The sequence below is a fragment of the Xenia sp. Carnegie-2017 genome, unplaced genomic scaffold, assembly GCF_021976095.1.
Source record: "Xenia sp. Carnegie-2017 unplaced genomic scaffold, XeniaSp_v1 HiC_scaffold_24, whole genome shotgun sequence".
Taxonomy (NCBI): Eukaryota; Metazoa; Cnidaria; class Anthozoa; order Malacalcyonacea; family Xeniidae; genus Xenia; species Xenia sp. Carnegie-2017.
The window spans coordinates 3,691,260-3,718,774 of record NW_025813487.1 but is presented as its reverse complement, the minus strand read 5'-3'; the positions used below and the strand labels follow the sequence as shown (position 1 = coordinate 3,718,774).

The 27,515-nt window shown below is 32.8% G+C and overlaps 2 protein-coding genes across 2 annotated transcripts in view; both read right to left on the bottom strand.

Moving 5' to 3' along the window:
* The window catches only part of LOC124451967 (coiled-coil and C2 domain-containing protein 1A-like), a 56,028-nt gene that overhangs the window by 14,554 nt on the left and 13,959 nt on the right, over positions 1 to 27,515 (bottom strand). The gene's annotated exons all lie outside the window — the stretch shown is intronic.
* Positions 32 to 21,836, bottom strand: LOC124451357. The gene is made up of 2 exons (XM_047001967.1): positions 21,212 to 21,836; positions 32 to 2,109 (listed from the first exon to the last, which is right to left on the bottom strand). Exons 1-2 carry the CDS (start codon positions 21,819 to 21,821, stop codon positions 509 to 511), a joined length of 2,211 nt encoding a protein of 736 aa, XP_046857923.1. The 5' UTR covers positions 21,822 to 21,836; the 3' UTR covers positions 32 to 508.

Below are 27,515 nucleotides of genomic sequence, written 5' to 3'. Positions count from 1 at the left end.
GAAATTTTTTCAGAAGTTCAATACATAATAATAAGTTTGACAGAGCATCTTACAGTAGTAGTCTAATCTAGAGGATGCCCTGTTTAAATGACAATTCATTTATGAAGATTACAAGTAGAATCTTAGAAAGGAATAAACAAATATTCATGATCAATTAGTATACAAGCACTCTTTCTAAATACAAGTCATTTGTGTTATAAAAAGCAATTATACATCGTTTCAGATTATTGCAAAACATTGATAATATTTTACATTCTTTAATAGCAGGAGGTAAGACATTCCAAGAAATAGTACCGATAAATTTAAAAGATCTTTTGCAAAATTGGTCCAAATTTATTTTTGGTAAATATAGATAATTTCTTAAAGATTGCCTGGTAGAATAAGTAAACTTCTTCTGTAGAAAACTATAGTAGGTGGAAACAAGCAATCATCCTTACGACCATCAACATCTATGTGCAATTTTCTCAAAAGGTTTTTGAACTTACTATTAAAGTTTGAGTTGATGTTTTTATTCAGGAACAATAAGTTTTAAAAATTGAATTATGCAATCTGAGTTGTGAACCATAGCTAAAGTTCCTGTATTGGAATGAATAGTTATATTAAACGTTACATGTCCGTCAAATGCAGCGCACTTTTCACCACTCTTTAAATCTACAGCCACCAATGACCGACCAAAGAGCCATTCAACCACTCCAATGCAATAAGATTTGTGTACGACTAGGTCGGATTCCAAATAATATTTACTGACATCATGCATAATCGCATTAACATCACCATTCTCGTGAAAATTAATTACATAAATGTTCATACATTTAAAGCCATCGGAAAATGTTATGGCTGCTTGTTTACTATCACTTATATAGCAGTCGAACATTAGATCATTTACAGTTATCTGTTGTGGAAGAAATTTTTCAATGACAGCTATTATGGGTATTTCTGCAGTATGCCAAGGTTTCAAGTAAAGTTCATTGTTGTTATTTCCCCATTTCCATAATGTGTATTCTGTTTTGTTTACAGTTAAAATAACAGAATTATCAGGTGATACAGCTGCTGCTTTAAATTTTGAACTATGGACAGGAAGTCTTTTGTTGTATTGTATCTCACCCTTGGTAATTCTAACAACTTGAACAAACTTTTCTTCGTCAATACAAACTAAGACATCACCAAATGTTAAGATTTCTTCAGGTTTAAATCCAATGTTAACATGCTTTGCTTGAGTAGAATTTACAAAATTTTCAGACGAAGTTGATATCTTCATAAGATGATCAGAACCATCCCATATCCACAGTAAACCATCTGACCACCAACATCCTAATGCATTCTTCAGTTGCATTGGTACAGTTTGAATAATAGTGCAACGTTCAATGCTCCAAATATGAATGGTAACGTGGTCACCAACTGCGAAAGCAGCAAAAAGATCCATCCGGTGAAAACAACAACATTTAATTTCAAATTTCTCAAAGATAAATGAAGGTCTCCAAAGATGATCAGTTTTGAAAATTTTAAGCTTGGAAAAATACGGCACAACGTAAAATTCCTTAAACGAGATTGGATGGACTTTGTTAAGATTCCTCCGAAAACATGGACACCTAACATGTGGTAAACAAAACTCGACTTCTCCTTGATCGTTGTATTTTGTCAACTGAGTGATTTCAGAAAGCTTTCCATTCTGGCCTGTATGATAAAAAATACAATCACGATAATGGTGTGTTGTCACTAAAGGTAGTGAATCAAAATATTTCTTTGAAAAAATATCGATTGCCTTTGGGAATTGAAAAACATGCGAAGTCTTCACAAATTTTGTAACAAGGAACTCTGAATATTTATCGGTGCATTGTAGTTTTTGGTAATCAACAACGCAGCGTCGATCGATTCTTTGCAAAGTTAATGAATTCCATGCAGTGAACACATCTTTAGAAGAAATTCCATCATATCTTGCTGTAATAAACAAACCTGAATCTAAGAAAGAGCAACGATTAACGACATCATCTGACTGTAAACATAATAACAAACGTCCATTGTTAACGTCCCACAACTTTACTTCAGTAGATCCATCACTAGTTACCAGTCTATTTCCGGTAGGTGAAAAGGAGCAACAACAGATGTTTCCACGTACAAAATGAGATTTCATTGGTAAATAGTCATATTTGTCATACAGTGACATATATTTGTTTACATCATCTACATCATCCCATTTATCCAACCTTGAATCATCAAGTGCAGTGCCTAGAGTGCATTGTTGTTTAAATTCTGGATGTTCAAAAATAGATATTTGACCATTTTCATATCCTAAAGCAAGAAGTTCTTCATTGGACGACAAACAAAAAGATGTAACGTTAGCACGCAAGGAGACAGTCAAATGATGATGGTTTGTTAAATATGTTGAGTCTAAATCCTCAAACCAAACAAACCTTCCTTGTTTCAATAAATCCCTTGCCAATAATCTGTTTTCGCTACTTCCATGAATTCTGTTGGCAATAGCTTTGTAAATAAATTAAGATACCATCAAACCAATATATCTTATAATTCCGTGTCGTATACAAATAAATTAGTACTTCCTCAAGTACATCTTTTTTCAAAAAAGTACGTCGTTCCTTAATGATTTCAAATAATTAAGAGCTAATGGTTTTCATGTAAATGTTTTCCACACATTAACCTCGCACAAACCACTTTGACATCTACTGCCCAGCTAAAGTCAACATTTTCGCCACATTCTATCATATGGTAGACTCCATTCTTCAAAGCATATTTAATCATAGCAGTGTTCATCTGATCTTCAAAATGTTCATCGACTTAATTTGTTCAAACACTTTCTCACAAGCATGCCATAAGAACTTATGACCATTTTTTGGATCAACTGTAAACTCATGCTGTTCGTAACCATCTGATTTTAACCAATCAATTAGAGATTTGTGATATACGGTTAAACAATCATCGTAAACTGGCAAAATTTGAGATAACGGTTCAATGATTTTACTGCGGACTTCAAACTTGATGTCACCAGAAAACCTAAATAGCTAAACAGTAAAGTTAATGGTAAAACTCCCGACAGGCAGCCAACAATTCAAGAAATTGCATAAAAGAAGTTTCCGAGATAACAGACTTTCTGGGACTTTCCTTCGTTAACAATTCTTTTACTCTTTTGAATTGCTTTGTGTAAACACCGCTTAACCCACTAGGGACCAATTGTTGAATATTTTTGTAAGTAAGCTCAATATTTTTTTCTTTCAAGTTCAGTTGTGCGTAATACGCATAAAGAAATGATCCCTCACATTTTTCAACTAATGACCATGGAACGTGGCCATGTTCCTGCACTTGATTTTTCAACTCGTGTCTCAAATACTTGGACAGGTCTTTTTCGTTGTTTTCATCACGAGGATGAGTTGTAATTTCCAGAGGTTTCATGTTTTTTAACTCCTTTTGAACAGGAAGTTCTGGACGACTGGTGATGAAGATTTTAATCCATTTAGGCAGTCGGTCAAACTCTTCTGCAATCAATTCCAACAATTCACTTTTGCCATCAACTTGGCTTTCATCTAAGGCATCAATAACCAAAAGCATTGGTTCATGATCTTCCAATGAATGCAATGGATTATTTAATAAAACTAAGAATTTATCGGTGATTGATTCTTTGGAATTGTTTCTCTGTAATTCTCCATTCAGTTTACTTTTAAAATTTGATATCGTTTCACACATGCTACTAGCCAATGATTCAATCAATTTTCGAGGATTTCTATAATCGGATCTATTATATCTGCAGAAATGACAAGCAGCAAGTTTCTTCCTTTCAGAATATCGTCGACACACCTCAGCAGCAAACACACTTTTACCAACACCAGGACCGGCAATCAAAATCATGACATTAGAAGGATCTTCACTTGTATCGTTAAACCAAGTGTCGAGTTTTTCAAATAACCATTGTCTAGTGCCTTCAAGGTATTTCTTGTTAAGATCTTTTATAAGACCGTTGAAATTACACTTTCCAAGCTTTTCGACAACTGAACGTGTTTTGACTTGCAAGATGTCTTTTACTCCTGCTACATCAGCTATTGTTGCCATCTCTTGTGTAATTTCACCTACATCAGCTTTTGTAGCCATCTCTTGTGTAATTTCAGCTACATCAGCTTTTCTTGAGACAATTTCCTTAATTTCCTCCACGTCATTTTTTATATCTTCCACATCTTCTTTTGTTTTCGAAGCAACAGTACACCAGTTTTTTAACAATTCAATATAATTTGCTTCATCAGGACTGAGACGAGCTTCCTTCAATTCGTCTATTTCAGTTTGTTGAATACCCAGACCAACCAATGCTTTTGAAATTTCCTGCCACAAATACTCAAACTCACTGTCATTTAAACTAGTTGTAGTTATGTGACCATACACTTTGTTTCGATAAAACTTTATTCTTGCAATGTTTGCTGAGGTTGAAGAATCTGAAGAGGAAGGAAGATTATTCCATCCACCATGTGGCGCTGTTAGACCACATATGTTACGCAGTAAGACAGTCAATAATGAAATATCAAAGTTTTCAATGTCAGGTGAGCCAGTTGACGGGTAAAGAAGGTTCCATTGCTCTTTGCTGATGACTTTGAATTTTAGTGGTGTCAATTTACTCTTTGTAGAAGGATAATTAAGTTTATCTTTTAAGTTTGATGATTGAAGGTTTATAATGATTTGCAATGTTGTTTTTAAGGCTTGTGTTCCTTTATTTATCAAAAGTTTACTTAAACGAGATCCGTTTGCCTCAAACTTCAGTTTTTTAGGCGGTGAAGCCATTTTTCAAGCTAGAAAGGAAGAATGAGTTTGTGCAAAAAGCATCAATTTGCAATGTACAAAATGAGCACAATGAGATCCATTTTCCTCAATCTTTAATTTTTTAGGTGGCGAAACCATTTTTTATTCTATAAATAATGAATGAGTTTGTGAAAAAAGGTATAATTTAAAATGTACAAAATGCTCACAAAAGTCAAAAGGATAAATTAAAAATAGTACAACAAGTCATTTATAAAGACTTGTGTGCTTCATTTCTTTCTCTCGATAAAAATTTTTTTCATTGCCTAGTGACATGACCCAGTAACTGATCTTACATCAAGGCATGAAAATAGTAGATTTAATACAATGAAAAAACACTTAAAATGAGAATATTTTCGCCTACTCAGTGCGAGAGGAAACATATACCTTATGATAGTAACTCCTAGTTAATAAATAATATATCTTATTTGTCTAACAATCGTGTGGTGAAGAGATACGTCGTTCTTTTAACAGGATATATCGAACTGGTTTGCTGTGTTGTATGAATATTTGCTTTTTAACATTTTGATAGGACCATATTGCTGATGAATCTGTTCCAATTTATATTTTTGCTAGACTGCAGTTTAGCGGACATCCGAGGCGTTTGTGACCTCGTTTTGCTTATAGGGTAGGGGATTGAGTTCTATAATAACTGGATATCTCAAGCGCGGCCTTAGATATCTGATGCCAAAAATGGCGGATTTCGTCCGTTGCCGCTGAGATTTACCGAAATTGACCGCTTTTCCGAAAATTTCACAATTCCGAGTGAGCTGTAGTTGTTCGGTTATGTGTATTACGATTGAAGCATTTTACGACTTTATCTAACGAAAGACCTATATGTCGGCTCACATGTATGAATGCAGATGTGCGTCGTTTTCTTACCAGCGTCAAACTTGTTTGAACATTTAAACTCTTTAGTCTATACAAAAAAGTATATCATAGTTCATCTCCACGGTTCACGAGAGAGAAGTTAGCTTGTTTGTTATCATTGCTATTTTGCTTCTTTTCATGCAATGGGCAATGGCTTTTTTCGCCACAAATGTAAGATTTTTACTTGTTTCTTTAAAAAAGTACATATTAAATCTCTGTATTTTTACGGATTTTTTGTAATTGAGTTTCATATTAAATTTCAAAAAGACTTAAGTCTGCATAGGTTTGGTAAATGAAAACAAACAATATTGTGTAGAAATTACTTTAAGTAACTTTTTTGTGATGTTCTGAAGTGCAAGTGCATCAAACACTTGTAAAGTTGTAGCACATTTTGATTTTGCTGTATTGATATATGAATTGGGCAAAATGCAAATAATCATAAAAACACTTATGCTTCCAATGGTGTTTATAATTCATTTGTAGTTTTAATACTTCTACCTTTCTTTTTCACTTTGTTTTGTTTTTCCTATATTTGCAATATAAGTGCACTATAATTTGAATGATTAACACAGTTTTCACCTCAATAATAAATTTCATAAGCAGTTGGTAGTGTATTTTGTTCTCTGAGTATCCACATCTGGTGTTTTCTTCATACAAGATGCAATAATGCATATGATAAATCTCCATTCTGTACTCTAATGGGTAAATAAGCTCAAATTTTTCTTAAAGAAATATAAAAAATATATAAGAAATATACAGTACAGTAACTTCAAAGGTTTCATCACTGAATCTTTAGTGCTTCAGTGTAGTGCATTAGATATTAGTAACATTCAAACAACACTCAACTAAAATATTTTGATAAAGATATGACATGATTTAAACATTAGGTTACATAAAACCCAATGGCTTATACAGTTTGAAGCTTCACATCTGCATTGAGTCATCATCAATCTCAGTACAAATGTTTACATAGACACAAACTTTATGGCCTTCCATTTTACATGTTTGTGAATTGACCTTTCATTAAGCATCAAAACACACACAACCTTGCCATCTTTCTTTGGTTCATGAACTTAAACTTCAAAGCATTCAAGGTATCCTTAGTGAATCCATTGTCTCCATCAATAGAATTTGACCACGATCAAATTAAATAACTCTGGATAGGGCAGACAATAAATCAATTATCTTTACAGCATTATCATTTTTTAAGACTCTGCCTGGTCAATAACATCTTCCAGTCATCTTTACTCCTTCATCTTCCCTGCATGTTGTCAGAAAATAGAGCATAACAAGCTCTGCTCCAAATCATGGGTACCGTTGGGGCTGATTATTTCTTTTTGATACTTACTCACAGAGCAAAATGTGTGCAGGGTCTTTTTTGCTTTAGGGAAACTATTTTGCAAATAAATGGGTAAATTTACGATTTCATGCATTAACAAATGACAGAAAAGTATGCAGAATTTTATAAACAAAAACAGGAAAACATCAGTATATTTGGCGTTCAAGTCAGTCTAACAAAATACGATCTGTAATATGTATTTTATGGCTTTTCAAGTGCATGTATAATTGCTATTCAATCGTTGACGGACTAACAAAACAAACAACTATCTCACCTGTGAGAAGCGATATGTTCCTTTTTGTGGAAACTACGATATCCAACAATTGAACGATTGAAGTGTTGGCATTATAAAAGAAATGCCAAAAAAGATATCGTCACAGAATATGGAATTAAAGATATCCATATTCTGTGATATCATGTTTGTTTTTGAAAAATTCTTTATAATTTACTATAGACACCAGGGGGAGGTCGAGAATATTATTTTTCTGCAAAGCGACCATTTCAGCGGAAATACGTCCTTTGGCCGCCATTTTTTTGGCATCCTCGCCCCAGTAAAGTTAGCCCCTCCAGTTATTATAGAACTCAATGGGTTTGGGTCAGCGTCCAAGGTGTCCGCTAAACTGCAGTAGTCCCCATAGGTCCATAGCTCGACTCTAATCATATATTTAAATTCTTCGACATTTTTGACAATCTGTTAAATCCAAATCGTCATCATTACTAATTGAAATGAAAATAAAGAAAACTATCTCCTATCTGCTTTACATTTTCCTCACCAAAACACTGAACACAGGGTGAGAGATAAACAACGCGACATATGAATAAAATACACAAAAAAATACAAGTACGGACTGCACAGAGTATCAAGTTCCTTGTATTTTTTGCCCAAATGAGATATATTTGACGTCTGTAATCACCAGTAAAGCGTATAAATGAATGATATTTTCAGCTGCAAGGTTGTAACTATAGTCACTAAAAGAAAGTGCAGATTGTACGCTCTAAGGCATAAGTAATTAAAGAACAACATAAGTATTGACTTTACTTAAAACAATTCTATTCGTCATCGTTTGCATATGGGACTATCACCGATGACACAGCCGATGATATCACGACGAATAAATACTGCCTGCCTCACTTCCTCCCTCGACACTTTTTCAGTATGGCATAGTGGTTAGCCGCGCATGCACAGCGGCTACCCACACAAACTAACTAGTGATAAATTATATTATTGTTACAATACAGTATAACTTGACGTCTACAACTGCTCTCCCCCCCAAAAAAATGTTGTTGCTCCCCCAGATTTTACATCCTAGCCACATGCCTGCTCATATTGATAACACTTAAAGCGTGATTCCGTTTGAAGACGCTACGACAATTTCTAAAAACTTAACAATTGATGAATGTCTTATGCAGGATTAGATAGCGAAGAAAAGTACAAATAATACACAAATCATTCATTACTTTTTCTATAAACTTTAATTTTGCAATATTCATGTGTCCAGATGGAGAGGCGCTGGCCCCTATTATATTACTAGCGCAAGGCAAAATGCCCCCTTGCCTATCACCTCACGGCGGGCCTGACCTGACAGTCAGTGAAATTTGTCGACTTTGTGTTGTTACACGATTTAATTAAAGTAACTAAAACAGTTAGACACGTTGGAAAACAAAACAAGTATCTTGATTTCAGTTTCTCAGTGTACATGCTAAATAAAAGTTCATCTAAGACTAAATTACGTGCAAAATGAATGATGATGAAATATGTAAGTTATCTGGCGTTCATTTTGACCACTGGAACCTAATCTTTACTTTACATTTCTACATTGTACTGTTTACTTAAGTTTAATTATATTTGAAAGGAAATGTCACATTATGACGTGGCTTCTGTGAATGTCAAGCGCATCACTTACTCAGAATTATTTATTATCAAACTTTTTCTTCGTGTAAGAGCCGCAATTTTTATAGTGGATAATTTGAAACAAAAAATGAAACCTACTTTCCAGTCGTGGTATTAAATATAGCTTTAAAAGTCACTTATAGAATCATTCAAACGATTTTCATTTGGAATGGAAATAAACATTGATTTGTTTATAGTCATACTTCATACTACGCAATGCTTCGGTATCAAATTTGTTAAGTTAGAAATATAAATACAAAATCTCGGTTAACTTACGTAAAATTACCTTTGTTTTAATAATAAGACTTCATATACGACGATCGTGTAGACAAAATTATGCTTGCTTTAGTTCTTTACATGTTACGTACCTAACAAAAGATAAGAAATTTAATATAAAAAATGCGACTACATACATATCAGTTAAAAAATGGTGATCATAATTAATTCATACATTATTGAAACATCAACTTTTTATCCATATGAATTTTGTTACATAAACACATTTAAATAACAAACGAAGATAAAGACTGAGTCAGGATCTCCTTCAACAAACAGTATTATAAAACATTAATGACATCTATGTAGAGCATTCTAGTTATATAACTAAGTATACATCACTGACTAAAAACAATTGTTATAGAAATAAAAATACATAAATAAGAACGTCATGCAGAGTACAAAATAACATTGAGATTAGTCAAATTCCAAAGGATTACTGCTAAATCTTATAAAGTTTCACAAGTTTTAACTCAGGAATAGATGATCACTGATCTAAGACAAGATTTAAATGTCAATGATTATGACACGATTTTGGAACTGTAAACGGATTTTTTACTTTATTAATCACAAATTCCATACATGTATATTCTTGCACAAGTCACTTTATATTATAAAGAAACTTTGTTATTAAATAAACCATTGTAACTTACGAATACATTATAAACGTCAACTGCATGCAATTATAATTACTCAGCTATGAGAAAAAACACTGTCGATACAGCAGTAAAGGATGCAATGAAAATAGTCATTAAGATAATGCTAGTCTCATATGTGCAGTGACGCTGAGAAGCACATTGTAGTTAAAAATCTCAATCTCAAACTATCTATTATCAAGAATAATCTCTGTGTATTTGGTGTTATGATTTCTCTCTATATCATTGGGAATGTAATTGGTATGGGCATAAAACATCTCACTTCATGGTAGGGGAGAAAATTGTCGAATGGTGTGTGCTAATATTATTGGGCTAAGCGTATTACCGTGAGTAATGTAAAAATTCGTCACATTGCTCATGTTTAAAGCAATATTTTAAGTAAAAAGAACTTCTTAGTGAAACGAAAGTATCATGGAATTTTCATTATGTACACAAACCACACCACCATACTGTATAAAATCATTTTTATTTTCTCGCTGAGTCGGTTGATGCAGAAGATTAAAAAAAATTTGTCTTAGAAGATCTGACTGAGCACAAAACTTGCGTACATATTTTTTTTCAAAATGTATACCATTATATTTTTAAACGCAGTGTTTTGGGAAATATACCCAAAGGCCGAGTGATAAAAATAAATGCGAATATTCATGATAGCTACAATAAATAATGTTATGACAAATTACTTCCTTGGCCCCAAATGTGGACACTGTTTTTTTCCAAAACAAAACGAAATGGGAGGGAAAACCGGTGGATCCGGTAAAAAACCCTCCAATAAAAGAGATCAAAATTTGGAAAAATTTAGTAAAATTTTTGTTGTTTTAAGTTGTTTCATATTTTTGTTGTTTTCAATGATCCCGATGATCTACTTTAACATGCAGCGTAGTCAGATCGTAGCTTCGTCGTTTGTATCTTAAATTTGCAAAACGACAAAAAAAGCGTCGATAAAAAAGCGGCGACAAAAAAGTCGGCTGACTACCATTTTTATTGACAACGAAAATATTTTGTGTTTGAACAAAAGAAACAAAAACTTTTGTAGAGAACAAAAAATGAAAGAGTGCAGAGTGTTAACAAAAATTTTAATGAACAGACGAAAAATAATAACTAATAGCAGCTCATACATAAATCATATGAAAAATTCATTCAGTACGTTCGACCTGATCACTCACCTACCAATAACAATGAAAAAGAAAATGACCAAAGTGACGTCGTGACTTGCATACAAATTATTTTTGATGTCTACTAGATTTCATTCGATCAAAATTTCTATGTTGCTTTATTAAGACCTTCATTAATAGCTGGCTTTCACTCTTGTGTTTTGTCCGAAAATTTGACAATTGTGAAAATTTAGTTTTACGGAAATTTTAACGGTTGAATTTAAAATGCGTTATACTGATTAATAGTATGCATAACGAAAGTCGCAAGTGAGAATCTTTCAATAAGGACGCTTGTTTCTTCGTGCTTCTGTCCAACTTGATCGTTCATTCAATGTCTAGTTATTACCCTACAGACATAGCTACTCTATAAAAACACATTATAAATGTCAGCATAATGAATGAATAAAATCAGAAATTATATATTTTGAAAAGAACAAAACTTTAATACCTGATTTTCAAGCATTGTCCTGCTCCGTCGGATCCAGGCGCCTTGTAGGTCTCTTTCACTTTTTTCACAGCGCAGTTTTTACGTGTATATCTTAACGTGTATATCGTAACGTGTATATCGTAACATTTTATCTTAAAATTCAATGAACCCTACTTGCAGCATTGCAATTTTGTTTATAAACGTTTAATAAAATTAGTAAAAGTAACGAGTGAAAGCCAGCTATTTTCTCACAGCAATTGACATCTTTTATTGACATTTTTAGCTAATATGGGTGTTTTCATGATTATGGTTCAAATTATAAAATAGACCATCGGGATCGTTTTGAATATCTCATGCAGTTACTCATAGCTATAAGTTAATTTTAAAGCTCATCTACTCAACTTAAAAACCACAAGACATGGATCATGTTTTTCCACTCGCTTGTTTTCCATCTTCGTAGATTATCGTCCAATCATTTCAATATTAATGTTCACATGTACAAATGCCGTTAGCCAATGTCCATCCAATATGTTTGTACCATTTCATACACAAAGTTATCAACGTAACCAATCGAGGGGCTACTGGTATTATGAATCACCATTTCGATAGATTACTGTTTACAATGCACTCTTATGGTAACTTCAAGTGAAGGAAAAGGGATCACTTCAATACCCCAGTTATATCATCACTCAAAGAATGCTTAGTGCAGATTTGATCTCCTATGAATGTCAGCTGACCACCTTTAGGTGGGCTCATATAACAATGGGGCCCATCATCATTATATGAACAAACAACTGACATCCAAAAAAAATCCAAACTACAAATGAACATTCTTGGCCATGAATCAACATGACACATGAGTAATGACAAACTAGTAAGAGTAATTGAAGTGAATGACAGGTGGTAAAGGGACTTTCACAACTCCATCCATGTGGGATCTACAATATAAGAAAATATGAAACACATGTACGACATTTCGTGATGAAGAACTCTTCATATGACGTTACTTTGCGTTTTTAAATTCTTAATCAGATATATTGAGAATGAGCAAATTGTTATATGTTTTCTGTTTGACTATCAAAATGGTAGAGCATTCACATTGCATAAATAGCTTTAGTTGGTTAAGTTTGAAAGATGTAACAAGTTTCAAACGATCAAAGGCTTTACATCGTTATCAAAGCATTTTACACTGAAAGCTTTCATATTACGAGTCCTACACTTAAGACTAGTTGATTATTCCATGCAACTCATACTTCAGTAATCCGTCAATAAAAAGACAAAATTCACCTTTCTTTCTACAACGTTTAAATGACTAACTTCTTGTTGTTAACATTTGCTTAATTTACGTCATGACTAAATTTTTTTTTTTGATTGGCCTCTTAGGAGCTTTTCACCTTTCACAAAGACAATAAGTAATCCTTCTATGTATTTGAACAAAAAATTCATTAGAATCTACAGTTTTTTTGGCGTTTTAATGTCGTTATGCAAAGCAAAGATGCAATATGTTGTAGGTTAAGATTCATGAGACGATAATGAATTTATAAACTAGACTTTAATCTTGTCCAAATATTCATTGAATCTTCAATCATATGTTGCTAAGTTAAGTTTAGGAGAGAATTTAAGGGCGTTCTGTTTTCCCCGAGGTTCTACTACTAAAAATATAGTAGAGAATCGTAGAAAAATGAGCAAAAAATAATTACGGCTCTCGTTCATTGCAAGTCTACACCTTAATCTATGAAAACTGCACTTCTATGCATTGAGAGTTTCACAAGAACAATAGAGATAAATGCAAATACAAAATATCATTTATCGTCAGTTTAGTCACTTACATTTGTAGTTTCCAGCCGTAGGATCTATTTTCATACTTGATTTTGAAACAGGTAACTTCGTGTGTATCATATTTCATAACGGTTTTCCTCTTTCAAATTTCTTTTTGCTGCTGCTATCAACACTTAGGATGTGATACTGATAGTATATATCTGTACATCGTGGCTTTCAAATGTTTAAATATGTGTGGTATTTCCTTGTTCAGGAGCATTCAGATATTGGCGGTCTTGATTTTTTATCAACACGTTTAAGTAAATCTGTAATCAATTGAGACGTGTTTCGGTAACTAGACTTCGAGGAGAGTTGAAGGCAACAACCTTATTTTGCTTGGCACAATCACCAATCTTTATACTTGTCATCTATTTGTAAAGTCTTGTTCCACCTCATATGAACAACATTTACTTTCCATGACGCCTCGTGGCTTATATGTGGCTTGAAGTGGATGATGTCTTTATAAATAGTGTTAAGCATGTCATTATATGTATTTTTTCAACATGAATGTTTAACCCTCTGGGAGCCGTGCCTTTTCAAAAGTTCTTTCACATCTCGCTTGATGATTGTTGCCTGTGAGCAACAACGGCCTCTATAGGGTGAAACTCATTGTTTGTACTTGAACAAATTACCGGATATCTATCAAATCTAATTTTTAAAAACAAAACGTATTGTTGCCAAACAAAAGAACTATGCTCTCCTTCATTAATATATATGAATGCTAGTAACAATTGACCATTTTTGCGATATTACGTCAATTGTTTATTAATTAAATTATTCAGCACATTAAATAACGCTAATATTATAATTTTGAGCTAGAAGACATTGGTGACGTCAATCAGAACGCCTTTAAACCAGTCTCAGAACCTTAACTTATCAAGACATGACTGCAAGATTCAATGAAGATTTCCTCAAAAATAAAGTCTAGTTTTTAAATTCATTAAAATCTTATGAATCCTAACCTTCTCTACAACATCATGCATCGTTACTTTGCATAACGACATTAAAACGCAAAAGAAATCGTAAGATTCTAACGATTTTTTATTTAAACGCATTGAACGTGGTGAAGACGTGGTCGCGTTATACTGACAACTAAAGATTGAAAGATTTGGTACAAAATCCTAGTTTAAACATGATTTTTTTTTTATTTATCTTCAAATTGTAAAAATAGACCACCGTGATCCTTCATAATAACCTCATATTAATGCAAACAAAATTTAACACTTATCAACTCATTTAAGTTCTATAAAACCTGGATCATGTTTTTTTATTCTCTTTTGCATTTGCTTGTTTTCATTTTTATAGAATAAAGTCATTATAGAAGGTAGTCAGTTTTCATAGTCCAATGTAAATGTTCACACATACGTATGACGTTGTACATGTTCTTTTAATAACTTTATATCTTTGTAGAATGTAGTCAGTTTTCATAGTCCAATGTAAATGTTCATACATACGTATGACGTTGTACATGTTCTTTTAATAACTTTGTATTATACATTTATGGTGTAACCTCCATATTTAAACAATTCAGTACAGATATCAGGGACCATCCTTTCAGAACATATTTACCATTTTAAATTTAACCTTTTAGTAGCGAATAGTAAAACCATTTACATTACAAAGATTATAACAAGACCTGTTGATTTCTTTCATAAATTTCTTACTTCGCCAGTAAATTCACAGTACTTACATTTCATTTCTACAAAGTTAAATGGACCTGACTTACTTTAAAGCACAGAATAGGAAATGAACAGAAAGCCAACTCAGGGGTGCGATGTGTCCCAGGTTTTTTATTCGCTTACGTCAGATCTGCCATTATTTGGCTACGACTCCGGAATGCGGTTGCTAACTACTATAAATTATACCGTGAAATGGAATATTTAGGCAAGAGAATCGCGCTTTTAAAGACAAATGGACAATGTTTACATTGTATTTTGAAGTTTTGTTAATTAGAACGCAGATTTCAAGAGTAAACCTTCACAATGTGTAAATTAATATTTCGCACAATACAATCATATACAAATTCCTTAGCCAGTAATTGCCAGAGTAACGGCGGCCGTCGAAATTCTAGCATGCGCAATGAGACGTGCGCTAGGACACTGATTTCAAAAGCTCCGACACTAAATTATCCTTCTGTTCATTTCCTATTCTGTGATTAAAGTAAACACACACAAATTTAAATACTTTAAAGCTTCTGAAATTAAGTAAAGGTTAGAGCAGGATTACGTGTGTTCTATGGGATTAAGAGTCCGAGCACTAGATAGAAATTCACGACGGCGCAGCCAGAGTTTATTAGCTCCGTCTACATGTATCCGGATTCGTTTGTATCCGCAAACATTTTGTTCTGGATTCAAAACTTTACGCGTCCACATGTATGTAAATTTGATGTGTTTTTGTGTGTCCACACGTAGCTGTAAACATTTTGTTCTGGATTCAAAACTTTACGCGTCCACATGTATGTAAATTTGATGTGTTTTTGTGTGTCCACACGTAGCTGTAAACATTTTGTTCTGGATTCAAAACTTTACGCGTCCACATGTATGCAAACTTGATGTGTTTTTGTGTATCCACACGTAGATGTAAACATTTTGTTCTGGATTCAAAACTTTACGCATCCACATGTATGTAAATTTGATGTGTTTTTGTGGGTCCACACGTAGCTGTAAACATTTTGTTCTGGATTCAAAACTTTACGCGTACACACGTGTGCGAATTTGATGCGTTTTTGTGTGTCCACAAGTACCTGCGAAAACGATACAAATACCAAACTATTGCTTACAGAGCATGCGCTTATACGAATAACGAGCTGCCTATAAAATTTTCAATTATGAACGATAGCCTTTTTAACTTCAGCAAAGCTGAAGTTAAAAATTAAAGTTTTAAAAAATTTCTGTTTAGAATTTTGTCATTTGCTAAACCTCAAGGCCACATTTTTTGTTGTGCCAAGTAAAAATTCTTTAAAAAAGGCACTGGCGCTTTTGCTGGATACGTGTGTACGATAAGCGTAACCGCAACAAAATATTTGCGGATACGGACGAGTCCGGATATGTGTGGACGGGACGTAAGACGCGTTGTTTTCAATTAGGTGATTATCAGTCAGTAAATATTGTTTCAGTGTAAGAAAAGTAATTAAATTTTAAAAATTAAAAGATATAAAATCCTTACGCAGTAGTTTTAACGTCGTATATTTTAATCTGTGGACTTAAAGACATGAGTGAACTTAGTGAGTTGGACTTGTTAGAATGCCAGATTGCAAATGCACTTCAACCACATTCTGTAATCAACGTTTCAAGTCCAAAGAAAGCGAAGGTAGACGAGGAGAAACAAAAATGTGGTAGCACTGCAAATACACAAGAGACAAAGACTTTTTTGGTTTTGGAACATGGGGAAACACGTAAGTCGTTCCATTTTAAGTGATAGAGTACATGTGTTCATTATTAACTTTGAGTGCAATATTAAATTTTTCTGGTTTGTTTGTAAGAATTATTTTCTCTCCAAATTTGTGTGCAATATGAATCTGTTTAATTCACAATAATATATTATAAGCGTCTTAGATTTTATCTGTTTGTTAGATACTCGGATATGCACTGTAGGGTTACTACAGTCATTAGTATTTTCTATTTAGAGAATACGAATAAGGAAATGAACAATAAAAAACAATATCCAAATTAGTATTCGCTAAATAGAAAATACTAATGAGCTGCTCTATTCCATTGTTTTCACTCCATCTGTGCATTTTCTTAGAGCCTTAAAGAAGCTCATACCAATTTATGATTTGTAGGCACTATGAGATATAGAACATCAAACTACAGGATGCTGATTGAACGAATGGCTTTGGCCATATTCTAAATAATGATAAACAATTCTCATTTCGATTGTCTCTTCAGTTTCATGTTACCTCATGTTACCTAAAGATACAATAATTAATCCTTTAATGTCTTTGAACAAAAGAAATACTTTGTACAAAAACTTTTACGTCCGTTTAAAACATCGAACTTTGAATGTGCTGAATGCATTTAAAACAAATGATAATGAGGAATTTTACATTATTTTCTTTTTCTTCGGACGTGTAAAGTTCTACTTTTATAATAAGGCCCCGTTTACACTATACCGAAATGCTATCATTACAGGTTAAATTTTCTATGTATTAAAATCATTGGTATCGTTCAATGTCAAAAACAAAATGAAATTGACTAAATCTACTAACTTAATAAGCATTTACTCCAAACTGTTACAACTTTAAAACAAATGAAGATGTCATGATGAGCAAATCCTGTATATAGTGTATACACAGCCTTAGCCTCAAATTTTGCCAAGTTAAACCTCAATGTAACATGATTATTCAATATACAATGATGGCTCTAGGGAGAAGAGAGGAAGGGGATAATTAACCTCCTCCCTCTAAATTTCTTACTTTGTCCGTAGTTATCCTGCACAGATATTTTTATCTCACTTTTGTAAAGTAAGAAAAACTTAAAAACTTAAGATTTTAAAATTTTGAATTAAAGAAGCCCTTGTAAACACAATCACCATTAATTCATGTCAATATTTTACTGTATATAATTTACCTGTATTAAATAAATTACTACTGCATCACATTACTACCATATATATCGTCACTAATACTGAAGATGACATCACGTGATGTGGAATTATGTTTATTTTGAAAAACTCAAATGTCTACTTAAGTTGTTTACTAATCAGTAAAAGACAACAAAATGTACGCTATACGTACCTGTTTGTTTTATCAGATGCCCCAAACTTAGAACTAGAAAAATCTGTGGAGTGTTTAGAGCACAAGGATCTTTAAAATCATTAGTAAAATGTTTCTTCAGAATAGTGACCAGGGATATACCAGGCGGAAAGCAAATTCTTATTGTAAATAATAAAGCCCAAGGATAAGTGGTATTCACAAGAAAACTCCATGTCTGTATATTTTGTGATTGTGTGTTTTTGTTTCTTTCGTGATTTTCACTTATCCCATTTCATACCATCTTATCTCACTTTTACTTTCACCTTTTTCATCCCACCATATAATTTAATATTATGTAAATAGCTATTATATATATAAATACCTTTATACTTGTAATTCAATACTGTCTAATGATGCCTTGAGAACCAAGAAGAAACGTTACGCTACTAAATAAATATTTCTTTTTATTCGTCATTTTTGTATTGAAAGGCTCTTTTAAAAGCACTTTGCTGAGCTTTAATATTTATACTAAGTAAAATGTTTATTGTTATGTTTATAATTGTCACAAATTTAAACTGTACATTTAAAGTTGTATCAACCCCAACATCATGATGATAAATTTTATTTTAACCATTGAAGACAGAAAGTGAGAATAAATAATCTTCAATATTTTAATCAAGAAAATATTATCCAAAAAAATTTAATTCCTCAATTCAAATGAACTTGTGTCAAAAACGTAAAAGTTTTATTAATTTTCATCACAAATACTGACATGACGTCATGATGATGTTTTTTACACGGGAATTGTTGACAGTATAGAACATTTTCTTTCTTTAAGTTCATATGTACATAATAAAGAAACAAAAACGATCTCTCGCATTTTGCAATTAATGACCATAAAACTCGAGAGCTATGATCTATAACAGGACAGACACACGGAATTGAGGTCACAGAATAGAAATTAAGAATGCCTAGTTGAAGCATAGGACGCATTTGAGCAAATAGAAAAGAAAACCCGGTTTTCAAACATTGATTTGCCCGGCGGCTCGTGGCCACTAAGTTTTTATCATAATGACGTCATACCCGTGTATCTATAACTTACTGGCAACTGTTAAATGTTATCTATTTGTTGAATAAAATAACCAAATTATCTAACCATACATTTTATTAAAAGTAAATCATCAACATCAAATTTGTTCAGAGATACAATACATAATAATAAGTTTGACAGAGCATCTTACAGTAGTAGTCAAATCTAGAGGATGCCCTGTTTAAATGACAATTCATTTATGAAGATTACAAGTAGAATCTAAGAAAGGAATAAACAAATATTCATGATCAATTAGTATAGAAGCGATCTTTTAAATACAAGTCATTTGTGTTATAAAAGCAATTATACATCGTTCAGATTATTGCAAAACATAGATAATATTTTACATTCTTTAATAGCAGGAGGTAAGACTTTCCAAGAAATTGTGCCGATAAGTTTAAAACATCTTTTGCAAAATTGGTCCAAATTTATTTTTGGTAAATATAAATAATTTCTTAAGGATTGCCTGGTGGAATAAGTATACTTCTTCTGTAGAAAACTATAGTAGGTGGAAACAAGCAACCATCCTTACGACCATCAACATCTATGTGCAATTTTCTCAACAGGTTTTTGAATTTACTATCAAAGTTTGAGTTGATGTATTTATTCAGGAACATTAAGTTTTAAAATTTGAATTCTGCAATCAAAATTGTCAACTAAAGCTAAAGTTCCTGTGTTGGAATGCATAGTTATAATAGACAATGAATATTTTTCGTTAAATTCAGCGCAAACTTTACCACTCTTCAAATCTGCAGCAACCAATGACCCAGACTTTCCAATGCAATAAGATTTGTGTACGATTAGTTTGGAGAACAACAAATATTCACTGACATCATGAAAAATTGCATTCTCATCACCATTCTTGTGAAGATTAATTACATAAATGACCACTCTTTTCATGGGTTTGCAAAATTCTATGACTGCTTGTTTACTATCACTTATACAGCAGTTGAACTCTAGATCATTTACAGTTATCTGTTCTTGAACAAATTTTTCAATGACAGCTGTTATAGGTATTTCTGCAGTACGCCAAGGTTTCAAGTAAAGTTCATTGTTGTTATTTCCCCATTTCCATAATGTGTATTCTGTTTTGTTTACAGTTAAAATAACAGAATTATCAGGTGATACAGCTGCTGCTTTAAATTCTGAACTATCGACAGGAAGTCTTTCGTTGTATTGTATCTCACCCTTGGTAATTCTAACAACTTGAACAAAATCTAGTTCGTCAATACAAACTAAGACATCACCAAATGTTAAGATTTTTTTAGGTTTAAATCCAATGTTAACATGCTTTGCTTGAGTAGAATCTACAAAATTTTTAGACGAAGTTGATATCTTCATAAGATGATCAGAACCATCCCATATCCACAGTAAACCATCTGACCACCAACATCCCAATGCATTCTTCAGTTGCATTGCTACAGTTTGAATAATAGTGCAACGTTCAATGCTCCAAATATGAATGTTGACGTGGTAACCAACAGCGAAAGCAGCAAAAAAAGATCCATCCGGTGAAAAACAACAACATTTAATTTTATATTTCTCAAAGATTAATGAAGGTCTACAAAGATGATCAGTTTTGAAAATGTTAAGCTTGGAAAAATACGGCACAACGTAAAATTCCTTAAACCAGATGGGATGGACATTTTGAAGAATCCTATCAGCACATGGACACTTAACACATGGTAAACAAAACTCGATTTCTCCTTGATCGTTGTATTTTGTCAACTGAGTGATTTCAGAAAGCTTTTCATTCTGGCTTGTATGATAAAAAATACAATCACGATAATGGTGTGTTATCTTTGAATGTAAACGTAGTGGATATTCCTTTCTATCTGAAAAATATCGATTGCCTTTGGGAATAGAAAAACATACGCAGTCTTCAGGAATTCTGCAACATAGAACTCTGAATATTTATCGGTGCATTGTAGTTTTTGGTAATCGAAAACGCAGCGTCGATCGATTCTTTGTAAAGTTAATGAATTCCATACAGTGATCACTTCTTTAGGATGTTCATTGTGATGTTGTACATATTCTGCTGTAATAAACAAACCTGAATCTAAGAAAGAGCAACGATTAACGACATTATCTGACTGTAAACAAGATAACAAACGTCCATTGTTAACGTCCCACAACTTTACTTCAGTAGATCCATTACTAGTCACCAGTCTACTTCCGGTAGGTGAAAAGGAGCAACAAAAGATGTTACCACGTACAAAACCAAATTTCTTTAATGTTGGATAGTCATATTTGTACATCAGGGACATAAATGTATATGTCTTTTCATCATCCCACTTATCCATCCTTGAATCATCTAATACAGTGTCTATAGTGCATCTTTTTGAAAATTCTGGAAGTTTAAAAATAGATATTTGACCATTTTCATATCCTACAGCAAGAAGTTCTTCATTGGACGACAAACAAAGAGATGAAACGTTAGCACGCAAGGGGACAGTCAAATGATGATGGTTTGTTAAATATGTTGAGTCTAAGTTCTCAAACCAAACAAACTTTCCTTGTTTCAATAAATCCCTTGCCAATAATCTTTTTTCGTCACTGCCATGAATTCTGTTTGCAATAGTTTGTAAATAAATTAGGCTTCTATCAGTCATAAATGTCTCTATTCTCATCACAAACAAATGAAATACTAGTTCCTCAATTACATCTTTTTCCAAGAAACTTCGTAGTTCCTTAATAATTTTAAACAATTCAAAGCTAATGTTAAAAAACATGTTTTTGCCTTCAACATCTTTTAACCTCGCACAAACCACTTTGACATCTACTGCCCAGCTTATTTTACATTTTCCCACATTTATCATATGATAGATTCAATTCTGCAAAACATATCTAATCATAGCAGTGTTCATCTGATCTTGATCAAAAATGTTCATCGACTCAATTTGTTGAAACACTTTCTCACAAGCATGCCATAAGAACTTATGACCATTTTTGGATCAACTGTAAACTTATGCTTTTCGTAACCATCTGATTTCAACCAATCAATAAGAGACTTGTGATACACGGTCAAATAATCATCGTAAATTGGAAAAATTTGAGATAGCACTTCATTTATTTTACTACGATCTTCAAACTTCATTTCATAAGAAAAACCTAAACATTGAAAAAGAAAAGACAAAGGCAAAATACTTTGATAAGCCACCAACACTTCAAGACATTCCGTAAAGTTTTTGTCGAAAATATCGGTTTTGCGTGTTGATAAAATTATTCCTTTCAATGATTTATTTAATCTCTTGAATTGTTTTGTGTAAAATTTACTCAACCCAGTAGGTACCAATTTTTTAATAATCTCGACAGTTAGCTCAATTTTTTCTTTTTTTAAACTCTCTTGTGCGTGGTAAGCGTACAGAAACGAACCCTCGCATTTTTCAACTAATAACTTGAAAGCACCATCAGTATCTTTTTTCGCCAGATGACTCAACTCATGTCTCAAATACTTGTGCAGGTCTTTTTCGTTGTTTTCATCACGAGGATTAGTTGTAATTTCCACAGGATTCATGTCTTTCAACTCCTTTTGAACAGGAAGTTCTGGACGACTGGTGATAAAGATTTTAATCCATTTAGGAAGTCGGTCAAACTCTTCTGCAATCAATTCCAACAATTCACTTTTGCCATCAATTTGGCTTTCATCTAAGGCATCAATAACCAAAAGCATTGGTTTAAGATCTTCCAATGAATGCAATGGATTATTTAATAAAACAAGGAATTCATCGGTGATCGATTCTTTGGAATTGTTTCTTTGTAATTCTTCATTCAGTGTACTTTTAAAATTTGATATTGTATCACACATGCTACTAGCCAATGATTCTATCAATACTCGAGGATTTCTATAATCTGATCTATTATATCTGCAGAAATGAGAAGCAGCAAGTTTCTTCTTTTCAGAACATTGTCGACACAAATCAGCAGCAAACACACTTTTACCAACACCGGGACCACAATTAAAATCATGACATTAGGAGCATCTTCACTTCTCTCGTTAAACCAAGTGTCGAGTTATTCAAATAAGAATTGTCTAGTGCCTTTAAGGTATGTCTTGTTAAGATCTTTTATAAGACCTTTGAAATTGCACTTTCAAGTTTCTTGAGATCTGAACATGTTTTGACTTGCAACATGTCTTTTACTCCTGCTACATCAGCTTTTGTTGCCATCACTTGTGTAATTTTATCTACATCAGCTTTTGTTGCCATCACTTGTGTAATTTCAGTTACATCAGCTTTTGTAGCCATCACTTGTGTAATTTCAGCTACATCAGCATTTGTTTTCTTTACATCCTCATTTAAGTTTGTAACTTTTGTTGCCATCTCTTGTTTCATCTCTACAGCATTTCTTTCTAGTACATTTAAATTTTCTTTGATTTTTTCAGTGACATCGATTAACTGCTCTTCTTTTTTACACCATTCTTTTAACATTTCAATATAATTTGCTTCATCAGTACTGAGGGGAGCTTCCTTTAATTCATCTATTTCAGTTTGTTGAATACCCAGACCAACCAATGCTTTTGAAATTTCCTCCCACAAGTACTCAAACTCACTGTCATCTACACTAGTTTTAGTTATGTGACCATACACTTTGTTTCGATAAAACTTTATTCTTGCAATGTTTGCTGAGTGTGAAGTATCTTTAGAGGAAGGAAGATTATCCCATCCTTTAGTTGGCGCTTTTAGACCACATATATTTCGCAATAAGACAGTTAATAATGTGATGTCAAAGTTTTCAATGTCAGGGTCACCAATTGACGGGTAAAGAAGATCCCATTGCTCATTTTTGATGACTTTGAATTTCAAAGATGTTAGTGTCTTCTTTGTAGAGGGATCTTTAAGTTTACTAGCTAAACTTGATGACTTGAATAAAGATTGCAATGTTGTTTTTAAGGCTTGGGTTCCTTTTGATTAAAAGTTTACTTAAACGAGATCCATTTTCCTCAACCTTTAATTTTTAGGTGGCAGAAGCCATTTTTATTCTAGAAATGAAGAATAAGATTGTGCAAAAAGGTATAATTTAAAATTTACAAAATGCTCACAAAAGTTAAAAGGATAAATTAAAAATAGTACTACAAGTCATTTATAAAGACTTGTGTGCTTCATTTCTTTCTCTAAATAAAAATTGTGTTCACTGCCTAGTGACATGACACAGTAATTGATCTTAGTAGATTTGATACAATGAAAAAACAATTAAAATAATAATATTTTCGCCTACTCGGCGCGAGAGGCAGCAAATACCTTGCGATAGTAAATCCTAGTTGATAAATAATATATCTTATTTCTCTAACAATCGTGTGGTGAAGAGATACGTCATTCTTTTAACAGGATATATCAAATTGGTTTGCTGTGTAGTATGAATATTTGCTTATTAAAATTTTGATAGGACTGTATTGCCGATGATTCTGTTCCAATTTAAAATTTTTCTAAACTGCAGTTTAGCGGACACCGGAAGCGCTTGTAACCATAGGCTCGTTTTTGATGTGATTATAGAGTAGAGTTTGGGTCAGCGTTTAAAGTGTCCGCTAATCTGCAGTACACCCTCATAGGATAAATTTGACGTCTGTAATCACCAGTAAAGTGTATAAATGAATGATATTTTCAGCTGCAAGATTATACGCTCTAAAGCATAGGTAATTGAAGAACAACATATATGTTATTCACTCATACTGAAGAATAATTGAAGAATAACATATATGTTATTCTCTCATACTGAAGAATAATTGAAGAATAACATATATGTTATTCTCTCATACTGAAGAATAACTGAAGAATAAGAATAACTTATTCTTCAGTTATTCTTTACTTATTCTTAAGAATAAGAATAAGAATAAGAAGAATAACTGAATAACATATATGTAATTCACTTATACTGAAGATGGCGTCATGAGGTATCGAAACATGTCTATTTTGAAAAAACTTATCGTTTATATCAAATGCGCATTAGCAATAGTTCTTTTACGAATTTATGGAAATAACATAAGTATTGACTTCACTTAAAAAAATTCTATTCGTGATCGTTCGCATATGCGACTATCACCGATGACACAGCCGAGGATATCACGACGAACAAACACTGCCTGCCTCACTGAATCACTCAGGCACTTTTTAAGTATGGCATAGTGGTTAGCCGCGCATGCACAGCGGCTACCCACAAAAACTAACTAGTGATAAATTATATTATTGTTATAATACAGTATAACTTGACGTCTACATGCTCCCCCAAAATGTTGTTTCTCCCAAGTTTTACATCCTAGCCACATTCCTCTCATATTGATAACACTTAAAGCGTGATTCCGTTTGAAGATGCTACGAGAATTTCTAAAAACTTAACAATTGATGAATGTCTTCTGCATGATGACATAACATAAGAAAAGTACAAATAAGACACAAGTCATTCATTACTTTTTCTATAAACTTTAATTTTGCAATTTTTACGTGTTCAAATGGGGAGGCGCTGGCACCTATTATATCACTGGCCCAAGGCAAAATGCCCTGCCCATCACCTCACGGGCCTGACCTGACAGTCAGTGAAATTTCTCGACTTTGTGTTGTTACACGATTTAATTCAAGTAACTAAAACAGTTAGACACGTTGGAAAACAAAACAAGTATCTTGATCTCAGTTTCTCAGTGTACATGCTAAATCGAAGTTCATCTAAGAATAAATTACGTTCAAAATGAATGATGATGAAATATGTACATTTGCTTATTTTACAAATGTTCTTACTTTTAAAATGAATAATTTGCTCAATACAATAACAACATTTTGTTAGACACACAGCGATTAGTAAAATGTGGCACCGGTAAAAAAAGGGAGGTGATGCATGATTGGACAAGCTATCCTTTCTACATAAATTTTCAGAGATTCCCATTTTTTCCGTAGACAAGTATACTATTTCACCTTTCCTATGCCTTTGAAAGCGTTTTGCTTTCCTTTGCCATGCAGCTATTGTCAATAGTTAGAAAGTTGGTATAGGAATTTAGACATGATTTCTCATGCATATTTAGTCATACTTTATCGAGATGCCGCTTTAGCTAATTTGTTATGTCGGTAATGTTGTTCTAAAATATCGCTTAATTTTTCTGAAATTACCTTCGTTTTAGAAGTAAGACGACCTTGTGAACAAAATTATGCTTGCTTTAGTTCTTTGCATGTCACATACTCAACAAACGGATGAGAGATTTAATATAAACAACGCGACCACATACATATCAGTTGAAAAATGGTGATCATAATTCATACCTTATTGTAACATCAATCTTTTATCCCTGTAAGTTTTGTCACATAAACACATTTAAATAACGAACGAAGATGAAGAGTGAGTCAGGATCTCCTTCAACGAACAGTATTATAAAACATCAATGACATCTATGTAGAACATTCTAGTTATATAACAAAGTATACATCACTGACTAAAAACAATTGTTATAGAAATAAAAATACATAAATAAGAACCTCGTGTAGAATACATGATAACATTGAGATTAGTCAAATTCCAAGACTACTGCTAAATCTTATAATCTTTCACAAGTTTTAACTTAGGAATAGATGATCACTGATCTAAGACAAGATTTAAATGTTAATGATTATGACACGATTTTGGAAACTGTGAGCGGATTTTTTTACTTCATTAATCAAAAATTCCATACATGCGTATTATTGCACAAGTCACTTCATATTATAAAGAAACTTTGTTATTAAATAAACTTCCATACTTGGATGCTATGGCATAAGTCACTTCTTATTATCAAAAAACCTTTGTTGTTAAATAAACCATTGTAACTTACGAATACATTTCAAACATCAACTGCACGCATTATAATTACTTAGCTATGAGAAAGAACACTGTCGATACAACAGTAAAGGATGCAATGAAAATAGTCATTAAGATAATGCTAGTCTCAGATGTGCAGTGACGTTGAGAAGAAAATTGTGGTAAAAAAATCAATCCCAATTGATCTAATATCAAGATTAATCCTGTGTGTATTTGGTGTTATTATTTCTCTATATCATTGGGGTTGTATTTGGTACAGGCATAAAACATCTCACTTCATGGTAGGGGAGAAAATTGTCGAATGGTGTGTGCTAATATTATTGTCCTAAGCGTATTACCGTGAAATATACCCAAAGGCCGAGAAATAAAAAAATAAATGTGAATATTCATGATAGCTACAATAAATAATGTTATGACAAATGACTTCCTTGGCCCCAAATGTGGACACTGTTTTTTCCAAAAAAAACAGAAATGGGAGGAAAACCAGGTGGATCGGTAAAAAACCTCAATAAAAGAAAAGATTAAAATTTTAGAAAAGTTCCTTAAATTTTCGTTAGTTTTAATGCTTCATAAATTTGTTGTTTTCAATGATCCGATGATCTACTTTAACATGCAGCGTAGTCAGATCGTAGCTTCGTCGTTCCTATCTTAAAATGTCGCAAAGCGAAAAAAGCGTCGACAAGAAAGTGGCGACAAAAGCGTCGATAGAAAGTGGCGACAAAAAAGCGGAGCTGACT